Consider the following 17,529-nt stretch of genomic DNA (forward strand, 5'->3'; position numbering starts at 1 on the left):
TTGGAGACGTCCCACTCGTCCCTTGTCCCTTTTGTGTCCGAACCTTCCGTGCCAGGATCGGCCTTGTCAGCCATCTACGCACACACAGAAATAGCCAGCCCCAGCAACTCCCGGATGACTAGAGTGGTCCTCGTCGAATCGACGGACGAACAACACACACACACACACACACACACACATTTTCAGTGATGCGTTTTATTATTATCGGCTTTATCATCAGACGTTTATGTTCAAAGAATATATGAATGTATTACCACACAAATTGGGATTATTGTATTTGCGCTTTAGAACACTAAATCACAAGTTGCCGATCCAGAAAAGAAGGTTTATGAATGTAACACAGAATGAAAGAGTGTGTGCAAAGAGTAATTATGGCGATATTGGTGATGAATTTCATTATGTGTTTAAGGGGAGGTGGGCCAGTGCACTACCTTTTTTTTTATTTTGAATGTTTTATTGTGTCTAAATGTTATTTTATGAAAGAAATGAACAAATGATGACAAAGAATAGTCATTTTTTGTATTTTCGGTTGCTGGTTTTTGTTTTACGCGACAAAAACATTCAAAATACAGACAAAAGTGGAGTACAGGAGATACACGGATTTTCATCAGATGTGATTGTCACACTTCTAATTATTGTTTTATTTTATCCTTCTGGGTATGCTCTAGGAGATTACGAAGCAGATCTTGTTTATTACATTTATATTTGGAGTTAGGAACACTTCTTTGTTACAACTGTCAAACTTTAGGGTAACGCTTGCGAAATTATTTTTTGAAATAATCTGGATATGACTATAATAAAATTTCAGCAAAATCCCTTCGTAATCCCCTAGAATGTTATATTCTGCACAAACTACAAAAGAAAATATTGCTCTAGCTAAATTACAGCCAGAGAAATCGCGTAACCCAAGACGTAACCGTAGGCAAAATGGCTGAACTGAGAAAAACGACATTGAAGATTGAATACCACAGAAACACTATTGAAACAGACATACAAGGACAAAACTGTGTTATGAATGAACAGCTTAGTTTATTTGAATTGCAAACTACTTAGCCTTTAGCACGCCAGCAGCGAATTTATGCGTCCATCCCTTCTTTCCCTCTGTCAACCAGCATGGGGATACTGCCCCAGCGCTGAACGTGTATCAATGACCCGATTCTCGTTTGTATTTGCATGCGAGAATAACGGTATTTTTAACGGTAACTTACTTGAGCCAGAACGAGGTTTATTTCCTTCCGTTATCTCGTCGTGTCTTATGCGCTGAATTTGTTGGTCGAAGTTTTCTGCTTTTGTTTTTACATCGATACAGTACTTTAGTGCTTCGACAAGCAAGATGGAGGATGATGAGGTTGAAACTTTTGTTTGAGTTGTTTTTTGACAACAAATCGTACGTGGAATCTGAACGATTTACTGAGGAAGCTCTTCGCAATGAACTGTGTATCGCGGTGAAGAAAATGACACAGTGACAGTGACGGAATTTACGAAAGTGCAGATTGATACAAACAGTTGCTGATCCAGTTTCGTTCGTGAAATGGCAGACCCAGCAAACATTACCGATAATCTGACTGATGTTGGATACTTTCTCCTGTTTTTGTTTTTTTGCGTAGCAAATGCTCGACTTGCTTGTCGAGGAGATACTGCTCAGAAACTGACTCAAATTCAGCGCAAAGCAAGCCAGTTGCAAGACGTAAAAAGTCTGCGCCATGCATGGCGTGTTCGGAAATGGCGACCTGTGGATCTGCGTGGAGATCAAAGCTTTCCTCTGTATCGGAAACACCGGCAGAATCCAAACTTTGGCCTAGTACCAGCGGAACTACTTGTTGTTGCTAACCGAACTAATAAAGACATTGTCCTCTTTCTTATTTCGAGCCATTGTTATCGTATCAAAGGTTGTTTCTCAAGGAAAAATTCGCTTTCGGTTGTCACCGATCGTTTGATGTGTAACCAGGATGTTGTAAAACCGAGTGAACTTCGGGTGTTCCCGTCATGGCCGAGAGTCTCTTCGGTAGTTTCCGTATGCAAAATTCGTAAGCTGAGCATGCGCACTCACAAAGTAAACTGGTTCCCGATTTCGGTTTATGAAACGAACCAATGGATGTCGAGTACCTTCCAAATAAGGACATTTCCGTTCGATTCCGTTCGATTACGATTGCTGCCTTTGCAACGGACTTGTGGCTGAGTGAATGGAACATTCATCAAAACACTGATGTCATGTTATAGGTCAAGAGCTGCTGCGCAGTTTCGTATGTCGTGAATGCACTGTTTTGCTGAGGACAAAGCCGTAACTAGCCTTTGAAATGAGACATTTTTTGGCGGGGGAATATCGACTACAGAAGACAATCAATGCCACACATGTTCACATTTTGTCTTTATTGACAGATAAATAGGACACTTTTGACAAAAACACCGACACACATGGATGATAGGTATGTTATGGAAACATAATCTGCTAAAATACCCAAAACAGTGTTTTGAACGATTTGGTCAATTTTGCACTGGCCCACCTGCCCTTAACTGCCGTTTCTTTAGCGAACTCAGAAAAAACAAGTCGCGTAAGGTGAATGTCACGTTTCAATATATCACTTAAGGTGATTATGAAACGGTTAGTTACTACTAACTAACTAACCACACCACGACCCACTCTCGCAGTCATACAATTTAATAGAGACAACAAAAGTATAAGTTTCAGACGCCTGTTTATGTAAAAACTCGCCACCTCCCTCGAGACTTCACTCAAAATATGTTCTTTTTACGTTCACAAAAACGTAAAAAACCAATGGTCACTGACAAAATGCCAGTTAGAATAGAAAATTATAGTAACACGCTGATCCCGTGTAAAGATAAGAAAATACGACTGTTCTGCTCCAAAAGTGCTAGTTCATGCAGGTGTCACACTCCCCACGTCGTCCCTACTCGAGTATAATCACAGATAACATAAAAGACAACGGTGGTCAACGGGGTGCATAAGACATGGTGCACTTAGCTTTCTTTCGCCACTGGGTGGACGTCCTGTAATTAGTCTTTTAGCCTCCACAACTGCTCCGTCGAATTGAAGTGCTGGTTAGCGTGGTGACGAAGCAGGGAACTGTGGAGGCATCAGGCGCCGCACCCAGTCGCTGGTTAGCTGGTTAGCCGGTTCGCTGGTTAGCTGGTTAGCCGGTTCGCTGGTTAGCCGGTGTGCTGGTTAGCGTGGTCCCCCAAAAGGCAGCCGAACAGAAGTTAGGAAAACGAAGGCTGCAAACAGAAAAGCATCGGTGCACTAAACATGTCAGCTACCCCTCACCCTCCACCTTTAAACATGTCATCTTTACATATCTCATCGAGCACGTGGGCCTGCACAAAATTAATGGACTTTTCACAACAACAAAACAGCCGTCTTTTCGTCTTTCTCTCCCTATCTGCAAAAACCATATACAGATTAGTATTTTAGCGTCACAGAGAGCAAATTATGCGCTAACCTGGAGAGAACAACAGAGAGTATTTCATTCCACAAACACAGACTCGTCAACAGCGTTAAATAATGATTTATTACCTCAAACAGCCTATGAATGTAGCACTCTCATGGAAGCAAAACCCGCTTCCTCCCTGGAATGGCCTCTGTTCGTCAACAGCGACAACAACATCCAGAAACCCCTTGTCGAATACTTACGCGAAAACCATCGCACGACGAAGGAAAGATTTGACGACTCGTCCTCAGCAAAACATGTGGCAGTGAGAAGGTGATAACTCGTGGAAGTTCCCATAGAGTGCCGAATATCCTATTCGGTGAAATCCATCATACTCTAGAAACTGTGTATTCGATCCTTCTACTTCTGCCGCTGGGTGTCAAGTGCCCAGTTACCGTGTCTCAGACAGACAACCTTGAGAATAACACGTGACTAACCTTGTCACCTAACAAGTTCAGCTATCGACAATTCTGCCCCGATAGCAAAAACCACTCCGTGAAATGCGTGCAAAAACAGAAATCTCGTGCTTGTTTGGCGCTGTCAGCAGAATCTGCATCCGGTGTCGGAAAACAGACGCTTTCTGTCGCACTGGACCAAGAGAGGGCACCCCACCGAGTGACCTTTTCTTGATCCCTGTCACCTAATCGTGACAGTGAAATTACTACATTTAGTCAAGCTGTGGAACTCACATAATGAAACTGAACGCACTGCATTTTTTCACAATGATCGTAGTCAGCCGCTCGTGCAAAACGCAGTGAAACTGACAAGCCTGTTTAGCGCGGTAGTGGTCTCGCTGTGCTGCATAGTACGCTTTTCTGTACCTCTCTTCGTTTTAACTTTCTGAGCGTGTTTTTAATCCAAACATATCATATCTATATGTTTTTGGAATCAGGAACCGACAAGAAATAAGATGAAATTAATTTTAAATCGATTTCGCAAATTTAATTTTGATCATAATTTTTATATTTTTAATTTTCAGAGCTTGTTTTTAATTCGAATATAACATATTTATATGTTTTTGAAATCAGGAAATAATGAAGATAAAGATAAACGTAAATTTGAATCTTTTTATTAAAAAAAAAAAAATACTATTTTAAGATTTTTAATGACCAAAGTCATGAATTAATTTTTAAGCCACCTAACTGAAATACTATACCGAAGTCCGGCCTTTGTCGAAGATTGTTTGGCCAAAATTTAAATCAATTTGATTGAAAAATGAGGGTGTGACAGTGCCGCCTCAACTTTTACAAAAAGCCGGATATGACGTCATCAGGGTTCCTGCAGGGCAGAGCTGATACAATTCAAGGAGTTTTCAAGGACATTTCCAGGACCAAATAAATGCTTTTCAAGGACATGATTTTCCCCGAATTAATCAGTTTTTCAAGTCATCAAGTTCTCCGCGTCTGCAAACTATTAGTCATTCCGTAGTTGTTTCCCTTGCCAACTTCCGGGAAGTGAAGCAACTACGGGTGACCAGTAATAGTTAGTTCGTCTGCTTTCGTTTTCACTCGATCTTTTATTCTCCCAAAATGTGTGTACTGTATTTGACGAAAAAAAAGAGGGTTGCATTTTTTTTAAATAAGACAAGCTGCTGACGAAATGTATAGGCAACAATTTGGAAAAATCAAGTACTTTTCAATGACTATTTAACAAAACTCTATTTTCAAGCACTTTTCAAGGCCTGGAAAAGGTTTTCCAATTTTCAAGGAGTTTTCCAGGGTTCAAGGACTCTGTACGAACCCTGCGTCATCAAAGACATTTATCGAAAAAATGAAAACAGCTTCTGGGGATATCATACCCAGGAATTCTCATGTGAAATGTCATAAAGATCGGTTTTGTAGTTTACTCTGAATCGCTCTACACACACACACACACACACACACACACACACACACACACACACACACACACACACACACACACAAAGACAAACACACACACAGACACACATACACCACGACCCTCGTCTCGATTCCCCCTCCATGTCAAAACATTTAGTGAAAACTTGACTAAATGTAAAAAGGTATTCCATTTTAATATCGCAAAAATCCTAATGTAATTAACTCATTTTCTCATATGGCTCTATCTAACCAGATACGGATATATCTGCTCAGACTGTTAGCTTCAGTCGCTTCCTGTAACGTCCATCTAACGCCTGCATTCCAGCGTGTTGAGACACTGTTACTTCACAGTTACTACAATTCTGAGTGACCTACTGCAGCACAGCTTGTCTCGGCTAAAAACAACTTGGTCAACATAGGTGGGGTAGAAAGTGTTAAGTTTCAACTTCTCTTTTCAACAACAAACAGAAAATTATTGTCAAGTTTAATTCACTTCATAAAAGGTATTTTAAAATAATTGTAAACTGGTGCTCATAAGTAAAAATAATACAGACAGTTAATTGTAGGGTTCTATTTTGGCCCGCAATGTCATGTATTAATGAATTTAGCCATAACCTGAGAATGTCTATTTTGGAGACTTGAAATCCATATTGTAATTTTTTATTTTTTTTACATTTTTCAACAAAATGAGTTTATATGTATGTATTTCTTTCTTGTTCTTGTATGTTTTTTGTTTCCTGTACCCCCATGGGGTTTCTTTAAATAAATGTGCCTTGCCTATGCTGATGACCAGGCCTGTACGCAGCTCTTCTTCCAAAGCGTGTCAGATTATTGACAGCAGTTTGCTAATTTCACATCAAACATCGTAGGATATAGCCTACGAACATATGTTAGCATTTAGTCCGCTGATCTAAACCACACATGCCACTATATGGCCGTTTTTTCTTGCACACTATACCGTTCGACTTGACCATCACATTGAATGTAAAAAATAAAATGTTAAATTTAAATGTTGAGTTCTTTTGTCAAACATCAATCACGGCAATACGTACAGATTTCCCACATGTTTAAGCTTACAGTTTAACCAACTCTGTACATTGTAGTTTTATGTTGAAGTGGTAAAACAAGCCATAACATAGAGTAACTCCAGAAAGAGACACATATCGTGCATGTAGCCTATAGCTGTGTACCTTCGTTGCACAATGGAGGCAGCCATCCGTCCAGACAGGCCAGGCAATGTCCAGTGCTGGCGTTGCAGGTCTGGTCATCAGCACAATACCCGCATGATTCCTGGCAGCGTGCACCGTACGTCTTGTTCTTACAGGCTGGCAGACATTCAAAGACATGTGCGTCATTAAGAATCACCAGATTCTGTTCAGGCTTCTTACGTGGGGTTAGTCCAGGACGTTCCCCTGGGCAAGATTGTCATCTTATGACAGCGATTTTCATTGTAACCAAGACTTAACTACCCCTTAAAAGGATCTGAGTTTTGATGAACCTTCTACCTTTTACTGTGATACGCCTAAAAGGCTCTCTCCTTTTCGTGAACACAGTCCGTCTTGGATCTGGCCAGGCTTCTACACGAGTAAAGTCCATCTCTCCATTTGGTTTAAACATAAGTTTATTGTAACAAAACTTACAGTCATGACATGTATACAAAATACACAGGTAACAGCAACAAGCTAGAAGGTTATAGTGGTGTTCCTGCATGGACAGTACAACGGAAGACGGTAACAGCTTAACAATTCGTCTAAATAAACCAAATCTATTAATAACATAATAAACGTTGCATAATGATTATAAAGAAAGACAGTACAAGGATGGAAGGTAGGGAAGAAGAGGAACAAGTCGCGTAAGGCGAAATTACTACATTTAGTCAAGCTGTCGAACTCACGGGATGAAACTGAACGCACTGTATTTTTTCACCAAGACATTACAGCTTCGTCAATCCCCGCGTGAAGGAAATCGCTCACCTTCCACGTGCAAAACGTAGTGATATTGACACGCCAGATTAGCGCGGTAACGTATTGTGTTAAGCAGGAAAGCGCGCTTTTCTGTATTCTTGTTACTTTTCTGAGCTTGTTTTGAATACAACCTATCATATCTATGTTTTTGGAATCAGGAAATGATCATGAATAAGATGACATCATTTTTGGATCGATTTCATGAATGTTAATCGTAAGACTAATTAATCTATTTTCGTTAATTGTGATCACATTTTAGGAGTAAACGTGACATATGTATACATTTTTAGATTCAGAATGTGATGAAAAATAGGATGCAATCAAATTTAAATCTGTTTGCGAAAAATCGATGTTAATGACAACTTTAATGAGCAAACTCATTATTAAATGTTAAGCCTCCAAGCTGAAATGCAATACCAAAGTCCGGGCTTTGTCGAAGATTACTTGGCCAAAATTTCAAGCAATTTGGTTGAAAAATGAGAGCGTGACAGTGCCGCCTCAACTTTCACGAAAAGCCGGATATGACGTAATCAAAGACATTTATCGAAACAATGGAAAAAAACCTTCTGGGGATATCATTCCCAGGAACTGTCATGTAAAATGTCATAAAGATCGGTTTTGTAGTTTACTCTGAATCGCTCTACACACACAGACAGACACACATACACACACACACACACACACACACACACACACACACACACACACACAAGGACACACATACACCACGACCCTCGTCTCGATTCCGCCTCTATGTTAACACATTTAGTCAAAACTTGACTAAATGTAAAAACGTAGAGTTGATAGTGCCCTGAGACAACATTATTGTTTTGTTGATACTGAATTGTCGGATAATGCTTTGTTTTTTAAGTTTGACAAACGAATTGTTAAAAAGGAGGTGTTCTTTGAAGCTGTATATTTTCAGTGATGCGTTTTATTATTATCGGCTTTATAAACAGACGTTTATGTTCAAAGAATATATGAATGTATTACCACACAAATTGGGATTATTGTATTTGCGCTTTAGAACACTAAATCACAAGTTGCCGATCCAGAAAAGAAGGTTTATGAATGTAACACAGAATGAAAGAGTGTGTGCAAAGAGTAATTATGGCGATATTGGTGATGAATTTCATTATGTGTTTAACTGCCGTTTCTTTCGCGAACTCAGAAAAAAACAAGTCGCGTAAGGTGAAATTACTACATTTAGTCAAGCTGTGGAACTCACATAATGAAACTGAACGCACTGCATTTTTTCACAATGACCGTAGTCAGCCGCTCGTACAAAACGCAGTGAAACTGACAAGCCTGTTTAGCGCGGTAGTGGTCTCGCTGTGCTGCATAGTACGCTTTTCTGTACCTCTCTTCGTTTTAACTTTCTGAGCGTGTTTTTAATCCAAACATATCATATCTATATGTTTTTGGAATCAGGAACCGACAAGAAATAAAATGAAATTGTTTTTAAATCGATTTCGGAAATTTAATTTTGATCATAATTTTTATATTTTTAATTTTCAGAGCTTGTTTTTAATCCGAATATAACATATTTATATGTTTTTGAAATCTGGAAATAATGAAGATAAAGATAAACGTAAATTTGGATCTTTTTATTAAAAAAAAAAAAATACTATTTTAAGATTTTTAATTACCAAAATCATGAAATAATTTTTAAGCCACCTAACTGAAATACTATACCGAAGTCCGGCCTTTGTCGAAGATTGCTTGGCCAAAATTTAAATCAATTTGATTGAAAAATAAGTGTGTGACAGTGACGCCTCAACTTTTACAAAAAGCCGGATATGACGTCATCAAAGACATTTATGGAAAACATGAAAACAACTTCTGGGGATATCATACCCAGGAACTCTCATGTGAAATGTCATAAAGATCGGTTTTGTAGTTTACTCTGAATTGCTCTACACACACACACACACACACACACACACACACACACACACACACACACACACACACACACACACACACACACACACACACACACACACACACACACACACACACACACACAGACAATTACACACACACAGACACACATACACCACGACCCTCGTCTCGATTCCCCCTCTATGTCAAAACATTTAGTGAAAACTTGACTAAATGTAAAAAGGTATTCCATTTTAATATCGCAAAAATCCTAATGTAATTAACTCATTGTCTCATATGGCTCTATCTAACCAGGTACGGATATATCTGCTCAGACTGTTAGCTTCAGTCGCTTTCTGTAACGTCCATCTAACGCCTGCATTCCAGCGTGTTGAGACACTGTTACTTCACAGTTACTACAATTCTGAGTGACCTACTGCAGCACAGCTTGTCTCGGCTAAAAACAACTTGGTCAACATAGGAGGGGTAGAAAGTGTTAAGTTTCAACTTCTCTTTTCAACAACAAACAGAAAATTATTGTCAAGTTTAATTCACTTCATAAAAGGTATTTTAAAATAATTGTAAACTGGTGCTCATAAGTAAAAATAATACAGACAGTTAATTGTAGGGTTTTTTTTGCCCCGCAATGATATGTATTAATGAATTTAGCCATAACCTGAGAATGTCTATTTTGGAGACTTGAAATCCATATTGTATTTTTTTTTTTTTTTTTTACATTTTTCAACAAAATGAGTTTATATGTATACATGTATACTGTTCAAAAAAAGAAACGCATAGCTTGTAATATTTGGTTAATTTAGTTATATGGCTACAAGGATATCCACCAAACTGCAGAAAATGTTTATCTGGTCGTCGACCTTTCGTCCATTGCCACAAGTGAGCTCTGCACGTGACGCATGCGTTATCAGTGGCTACAATGTCAAAATTGCTCATTTGGCAAGACCACTCGTCATGCTTCAGTGTAATCTCGTGAAACTCGGGGAATATTGAGCTCTCACCATGTCTTCCAAAACCCATAAAAGCGGATTGTTCGCCACAAAGAAATCAGACTACAATTCAGCGACGAAAGATGACCCGATTGAGCAGAGAAGACCGCCAAATTGCATTGGGTCGTTTACAAGCAGGCCAAAGTGAAAGTGCAATCGCCAGGCACTTCCACGTGTCCCAGAGCACCATCAGTAGACTGTGGGTCAGGTTTCAAGCCCCTGGCTCCGTTGCTGACTTGCCACGAGCGGGAAGACCAAGGGCCACAACTGCTGCTCACGACCGCTTCATACGGCTCCGCCACCTCCGGAATCGTTTCCTGTCGGCCTCATCTTCTGTCCAGGCTCTCCCCGGGCCACACCGATTATCGGACCAGACCGTGCGGAACCGCCTGCATGAAGCTGGTTTGAGAGCTCGCAGACCTCACAGAGGAGCTGTCCTCACCCGCCGCCATCGCCAGAACCGAGTGCAGTGGGGCAACCAGCACCTTCGCTGGACCGTCCGGAATCACTGGAGACACGTGTGGTTCAGCGACGAGTCCTACTTCCTGCTCCAGCGACATGATGGTCGGAGGAGGGTCTACCGGAGAGTAAACGAACGTTACGCGCCCAACTGTGTGGATGAGGCACCCGTTCATGGTGGTGGAGGCGTCATGGTGTGGGGGGCGATCAATACCGCTGGAAGGAGCACCCTGGTGCACGTCCAAGGGCGCATAACTGCCCAGCGATACGTGGAGGAAATTCTGCGCCCACACGCCCTTCCTCTTCTGGCTGACCAGGATGCCATATTCCAGCAGGACAACGCTCGCCCGCACACAGCACGACTCACCACCCAGTTCCTCACCGACCACCATGTCCAGGTGCTTCCCTGGCCATCCATGTCGCCAGACATGAACCCGATAGAACACCTCTGGGATGAATTGGACAGACGTGTGCGCAGGCGAGAAGAAGCGCCGGCAAATCACCGCGATCTATTGCAGGCACTTTCAGGAGGAGTGGGACACCATCCCACAGTACAGCAAGATATCCGGCATCTGATCCAGTCCATGCCCAGAAGGTGCCGGGCAGTTGTTGCTGCTCAAGGCAGTCACACCCCCTACTGACTTGACAGCCTCGGCACCCAATCGTATTGATTGACTGATTGATTTGAAGATGCAAATGAACTGTGTGTGCATTCAACTGTGTCCATACCAAATTTCAAACAAATAATCTAAATATTGGATTTTCTGTTAATTTTTTCGAAAAATAAAACAAATTTGGCAAGTAGCAACTATGCGTTTCTTTTTTTGAACAGTATATTTCTTTCTTGTTCTTGTATGTCTTTTGTTTCCTGTACCCCCATGGGGTTTCTTTAAATAAATGTGCCTTGCCTATGCTGATGACCAGGCCTGTACGCAGCTCTTCTTCCAAAGCGTGTCAGATTATTGACAGCAGTTTGCTAATTTCACATCAAACATCGTAGGATATAGCCTGCGAACATATGTTAGCATTTAGTCTGCTGATCTAAACCACACATGCCACTATATGACCGTTTTTTCTTGCACACTATACCGTTCGACTTGACCATCACATTGAATGTAAAAAATAAAATGTTAAATTAAAAAAAAAACATGTTGAGTTCTTTTGTCAAACATCAATCACGGCAATACGTACAGATTTCCCACATGTTTAAGCTTACAGTTTAACCAACTCTGTACATTGTAGTTTTATGTTGAAGTGGTAAAACAAGCCATAACATAGAGTAACTCCAGAAAGAGACACATATCGTGCATGTAGCCTATAGCTGTGTACCTTCGTTGCACAATGGAGGCAGCCATCCGTCCAGACAGGCCAGGCAATGTCCAGTGCTGGCGTTGCAGGTCTGGTCATCAGCACAATACCCGCATGATTCCTGGCAGTTTGCACCGTACGTCTTGTTCTTACAGGCTGGCAGACATTCAAAGACATGTGCGTCATTAAGAATCACCAGATTCTGTTCAGGCTTCTTACGTGGGGTTAGTCCAGGACGTTCCCCTGGGCAAGATTGTCATCTTATGACAGCGATTTTCATTGTAACCAAGACTTAACTACCCCTTAAAAGGATCTGAGTTTTGATGAACCTTCTACATTTTACTGTGATACGCCTAAAAGGCTCTCTCCTTTTCGTGAACACAGTCCGTCTTGGATCTGGCCAGGCTTCTACACGAGTAAAGTCCATCTCTCCATTTGGTTTAAACATAAGTTTATTGTAACAAAACTTACAGTCATGACATGTATACAAAATACACAGGTAACAGCAACAAGCTAGAAGGTTATAGTGGTGTTCCTGCATGGACAGTACAACGGAAGACGGTAACGGCTTAACAATTTGTCTAAATAAACCAAATCTATTAATAACATAATAAACGTTGCATAATGATTATAAAGAAAGACAGTACAAGGATGGAAGGTGGGGAAGAAGAGGAACAAGTCGCGTAAGGCGAAATTACTACATTTGAGACCCTCCACCACGAAATGAGTCGCATGTCACCTCGCCCGGTTCTGCGCTAGGCTTAATATAAGTCCGGGGAGTGTCTGGTAACAGTGTGAGGGTCACCGTAATCACAGGCTAATAACTGAAACAGTTTTTGCTCTTTTCTAAAACGGTTTTCATCACTGGATAGAGCATAAAAAACTCGTTTGGAAAATGTGAACATATGAAAATCATGCAAAGGTGACATGCGACTCATTCCGTGGTGGAGGGTCACATTTAGTCAAGCTGTCGAACTCACGGGATGAAACTGAACGCACTTAATTTTTTCACCAAGACAGTACAGTTTCGTCAATCCCCGCGTGAAGGAAATCGCTCACCTTCCACGTGCAAAACGTAGTGATATTGACACGCCAGATTAGCGCGGTAGCGTATTGTGCTAAGCAGGAAAGCGCGCTTTTCTGTATTCTTGTTAACTTTCTGAGCTTGTTTTGAATACAACCTACCATATCTATATGTTTTTGGAATCAGGAAATGATCATGAATAAGATGACATCATTTTTGGATCGATTTCATAAATGTTAATCGTAAGACTAATTAATCTATTTTCGTTAATTGTGATCACATTTTAAGAGTAAACATGACATATGTATATATTTTTAGATTCAGAATGTGATGAAGAATACGATGCAATCAAATTTAAATCTGTTTGCGAAAAATCGATTTTAATGACAACTGTAATGAGCAAACTCATTAATTAAATTTTAAGCCTGCAAGCTGAAATGCAATACCAAAGTTCGGGCTTCGTTGAAGATTACTTGACCAACATTTCAACCAATTTGGTTGAAAAATGAGAGCAGGGTTTGACACTAGCGAGGGCGGGGGGCGGAACGCCCCAGAGTTGTGTGTTCCTCCCCAAACATTGCCGAAGCTTGGGGCCCACTCCGCCCCAGAATAAATTCCAACAATGACAAACTGAAAATTCTAATGCCAGAGCCAATCACTAAAAATCGCCAGTCAAAGTCGTCACTGAAATTTGCGTTACGATCAATGCCGCAGTCAAGAAAAAAACCACATTGAAATCGTCGAAGGACAATGCCGCAAGGGAAATAACTCCCAGATTGCGCTCTTTAGCGTGAGAGATAAGTATCGCCTTCAAATGCCAAACGCAAAATGTGGCGACACATCCCTGGTGTAAAAAGACATAGAAATGAAGATGAAGAACAGGGTGGAGAGAAACGAAAAAAGGAGACCGATGCAGCCAGAAGCGCGAAGCGCTGTCGTAATTTCAATGTCAAATGGTTGAAAACATTTCCCTAGCTTCAGTACGATGAAGAAAAACAATTCAATGCATTGCCGCACGTGAATACTGAGAGTGGGACCCAGATGTTTGTTTTCCGCCCCAGCAATTTCCATCTCTGGGGCCAGTGTGGCCCCAGGCCAAATAAGTTAGGATCGACCCCTGGAGAGCGTGACAGTGCCGCCTCAACTTTCACGAAAAGCCGGATATGACGTCATCAAAGACATTTGTCAAAAAAATGAAAAAAATCTGAGGATATCATACATAGGAACTCTCATGTAACATTTCATGAAGATCGGTCCAGTAGTTTACTCTGAATCGCTCTACACACACACACACACACACACACACACACACACACACACACACACACACACATACACACACACACACACACACATACACCACGACCCTCGTCTCGATTACCCCCTCTACGTTAAAACATTTAGTCAAAACTTGACTAAATGTAATAAAAAGAAGAAGGATGGGTAGGAGATGTGCAGAAATTAAAGTTGTTGTCCGGCTTGTGGAGCATTGATTCTGGTTTGCCCAAAGCGGCCTGAACGTTCAATGAACGAGTGTACTGTTGAAAAAATGTTCCTGGTCAAATCTAGAGAATACTGTCTCTCTCCGTTCAAAAGGTGGGGAAGGTGAATACTGTGGTTAGGGAGGGTATGTATGGTTTCTTGACGTGCTTCGCGATAATTTGGACAATCTAATAGGAAGTGTTTTGCGGTTTCGGACGGGAATCCGCAGTCACAAGATGCATCTCTAGCAACGTGTCGTCTCACTAGATCGTTATTAAAATCACTTATATATAACCTGAGCTTACAGTGAATTGTTTGTGACATGCGATCTCTGGAATAAAAATAAAACGGCGGACTGAAATCGGTTTTTTTGACAAAAAGTGCTTAAATTCACTTAGGGAGTCACTAAGTTTGATATAGTCTGGTAAAGAATTCCAGAGTTGTGTTGTAGATGGGAGAAATGAGTTTCTGTGTAATTCAGTTTTAAACGATGGAACTTTCCTATCTAGAGGTCTGCGCCAGTGATATGGGTTATTAGTTGATATTAATGGTGACAATATCGCAAATAAGTAGTTTGGCACCTTACGGTGAACGATCTTGTAAAATAATATCGATTTATGACGTTTACGCCTCTCTAATAATGAAATACAGCCTGACTCATCGTACACATTTTTGATGGCTTGTACCGCGGACTGCTCCAACAATGTTTCGAACTGCATCTAAATGGATACTTTCAAGCTCGGTGGCTAACTCGATCCTTAGGGCAGTTATCCCAGAGAACATCAGCATAATCAAAATGTGGCAATATGAAGGATTTGTACATTATTTCTAAAGCTTTTCAAGCTACTAGTGTACGGCATTTTGCAATAACAGATTTAATATGAAACTCCCACTTACCGTTATTCTGAATAATAATACCAAGATGTTTATGACTTTCGGTTTCTTGTAAAATTGTACCACCGAAGTTTAAAGGGATGTAATCTGGATTTCTTTTCCTGCTTATATTCAGAAGGTTTGTTTTACTTTGATTACATTTAACTTTCCACTGTCTATAGCCCACTGGTCGATTTTATCAAGATCTGAATTAAAAATATCTGTTCGCATCTGAGAATTGTCCAGGCTTAATTAAATACATAAGATTCAACAAAATCAAACACACGTTTCTGAACCCATTTTTCAAGAACTTTACCTACGCAGCTTAAGAGTGAGATGGGACGATACTTTGAACAGTCTCATTTATCCCCCTTTTTAAATATCGGTGTTATGTGTGCTGTTTTCCATATGCTTGGATATACACCCACATTTTACCGATCGACTTGACCATCACATTCAATGTAAAAAATAAAATGAAACCATGTTGAGTTCTTTTGTCAAACATCAATCACGGCAATACGTACAGATTTCCCACATGTTTAAGCTTACAGTTTAACCAACTCTGTACATTGTAGTTTTATGTTGAAGTGGTAAAACAAGCCATAACATAGAGTAACTCCACAAAGAGACACATATCGTGCATGTAGCCTAGAGCTGTGTACCTTCGTTGCACAATAGAGGCAGCCATCCGTCCAGACAGGCCAGACAATGTCCAGTGCCAGCGTTGCAGGTCTGGTCATCGGCACATTGCCCGCATGATTCCTGGCAGCGTGCACCGTAAGTGTTGTTCTCACAGGCTGACAGACATTCAAAGACGTACATCCTTAAGAATCACCAAATTCTGGCCAGGCTTCTACACGGGTAGAGACCATCTCTCCACTTGGTCGCATAACAAAATCAACACCCTGACTGCTTGCTTTTGTAATTGTGGGTTAGATTTGTTTGGATACAATTATTCTGAAAAAGGCACCAATGCCTTTTACGAAATTCATTCGTGGAAAAAAATATCAGTGTGCACAGAATGCACCCAGGCTGTTCATTGTTGGTATGTGATCAAGTGGGGGCTTGGTCTTAGAGTAGTATAGTAAGGGGGATCTTAGACCGTGTAAACGCCTGATCAGATCTGACAGCAGCAGGCAAACTCTTTTCCCGAGGCAGAGTGCGATATGGGCCTTTTAAATGTGATTAGTTTTCAAAGAGTAGGCCGAAGACAAAACACATGGAGGACGAATGTGTACGCCCGGTGTATAATGCCTAATGCCCGCGCTGCAGACAATATGAGGCAAGAAAAGGCAGATCGAAGGTAAATGCTCGCACAAAATGTACTAGAATGCTGTTTTGTATATATACGCGCAATTGTACGATGGCAACTGCAGAAACCATTTCTATATCAAATACGTTAACTTTTTCCATAGCCGTGTTTTACGTGAAGTTTACACTAACGTTTGTTCCTACTTCCTTATATTTTCTCTGACCAACACAAGTTTGGGAAAATCCCTCGCCCCACAATCCTGTTGTTCCCTCATGCTCACAACAGATAACAAATGCCGTGACTCCGTAACTTAAAAAAAAAAATTAAAGCTTATTTCTGCCCAACCAAGGCCCCCTCCTCCTCTTCCACCCTCATTCAATTCCGCCCCCAAACTACGCACACCCGTACAAAACACGCCTTACCATGTGGTCTCACATTGCATTTCGAAGCTGCATGGAATGTTATCGCTTTGCTGGAATCAGTCCTTGGACAGAGGGTGTCGGCGCTCCAGTTGCCGAATGAGGACGAATTCATGACGAAGTTGAACTCTACGGTGAAATGCTCGTCTGTCTTGTAGACACAGCCGCATCCAATGGTCCCTGGGGTGAAGTTTCCTTGGCAGGCTCCTGGCGACGTGATGTTGACGACGTTGCACATGATCGATTGTCTCCCCGTATCGTTCCACCTGATCACCTCAAACCACGCCTCCCGTCTGTCAGGATCGTTTTTACAAATGGACGGCCATATTAAGCGATCAATGGTCAACGTGAGCTTGACATTCTGGCCTATTTCCCACACATTTGGACATGTTAGATCTCCTCCGTGTTTCATCCCTGTATCTGAGAGACAACAAGTCGCGTAAGGCGAAAATACAACATTTAGTCAAGTAGCTGTCGAACTCACAGAATGAAACTGAACGCAATGCAACGCAGCAAGACCGTATACTCGTAGCATCGTCAGTCCACCGCTCACGGCAAAGGCAGTGAAAT

At 41.2% G+C, this 17,529-nt stretch overlaps 1 protein-coding gene across 1 annotated transcript in view; it reads right to left on the reverse strand.

Annotated features, from left to right (window-relative positions):
* The window catches only part of LOC138973817 (uncharacterized), a 105,984-nt gene that overhangs the window by 9,879 nt on the left and 78,576 nt on the right, over positions 1-17,529 (reverse strand). The window contains exons 6-9 of the mRNA XM_070346528.1: positions 16,963-17,379; positions 15,951-16,085; positions 11,931-12,065; positions 6,478-6,612 (exon numbers count right to left, since the gene is read on the reverse strand). Coding sequence (XP_070202629.1) covers positions 6,478-6,612; positions 11,931-12,065; positions 15,951-16,085; positions 16,963-17,379 — 822 coding nt within the window. The remainder of the gene's footprint in view (positions 1-6,477; positions 6,613-11,930; positions 12,066-15,950; positions 16,086-16,962; positions 17,380-17,529) is intronic.

This window comes from Littorina saxatilis, linkage group LG8 (assembly GCF_037325665.1).
Source record: "Littorina saxatilis isolate snail1 linkage group LG8, US_GU_Lsax_2.0, whole genome shotgun sequence".
Lineage (NCBI taxonomy): Eukaryota > Metazoa > Mollusca > Gastropoda > Littorinimorpha > Littorinidae > Littorina > Littorina saxatilis.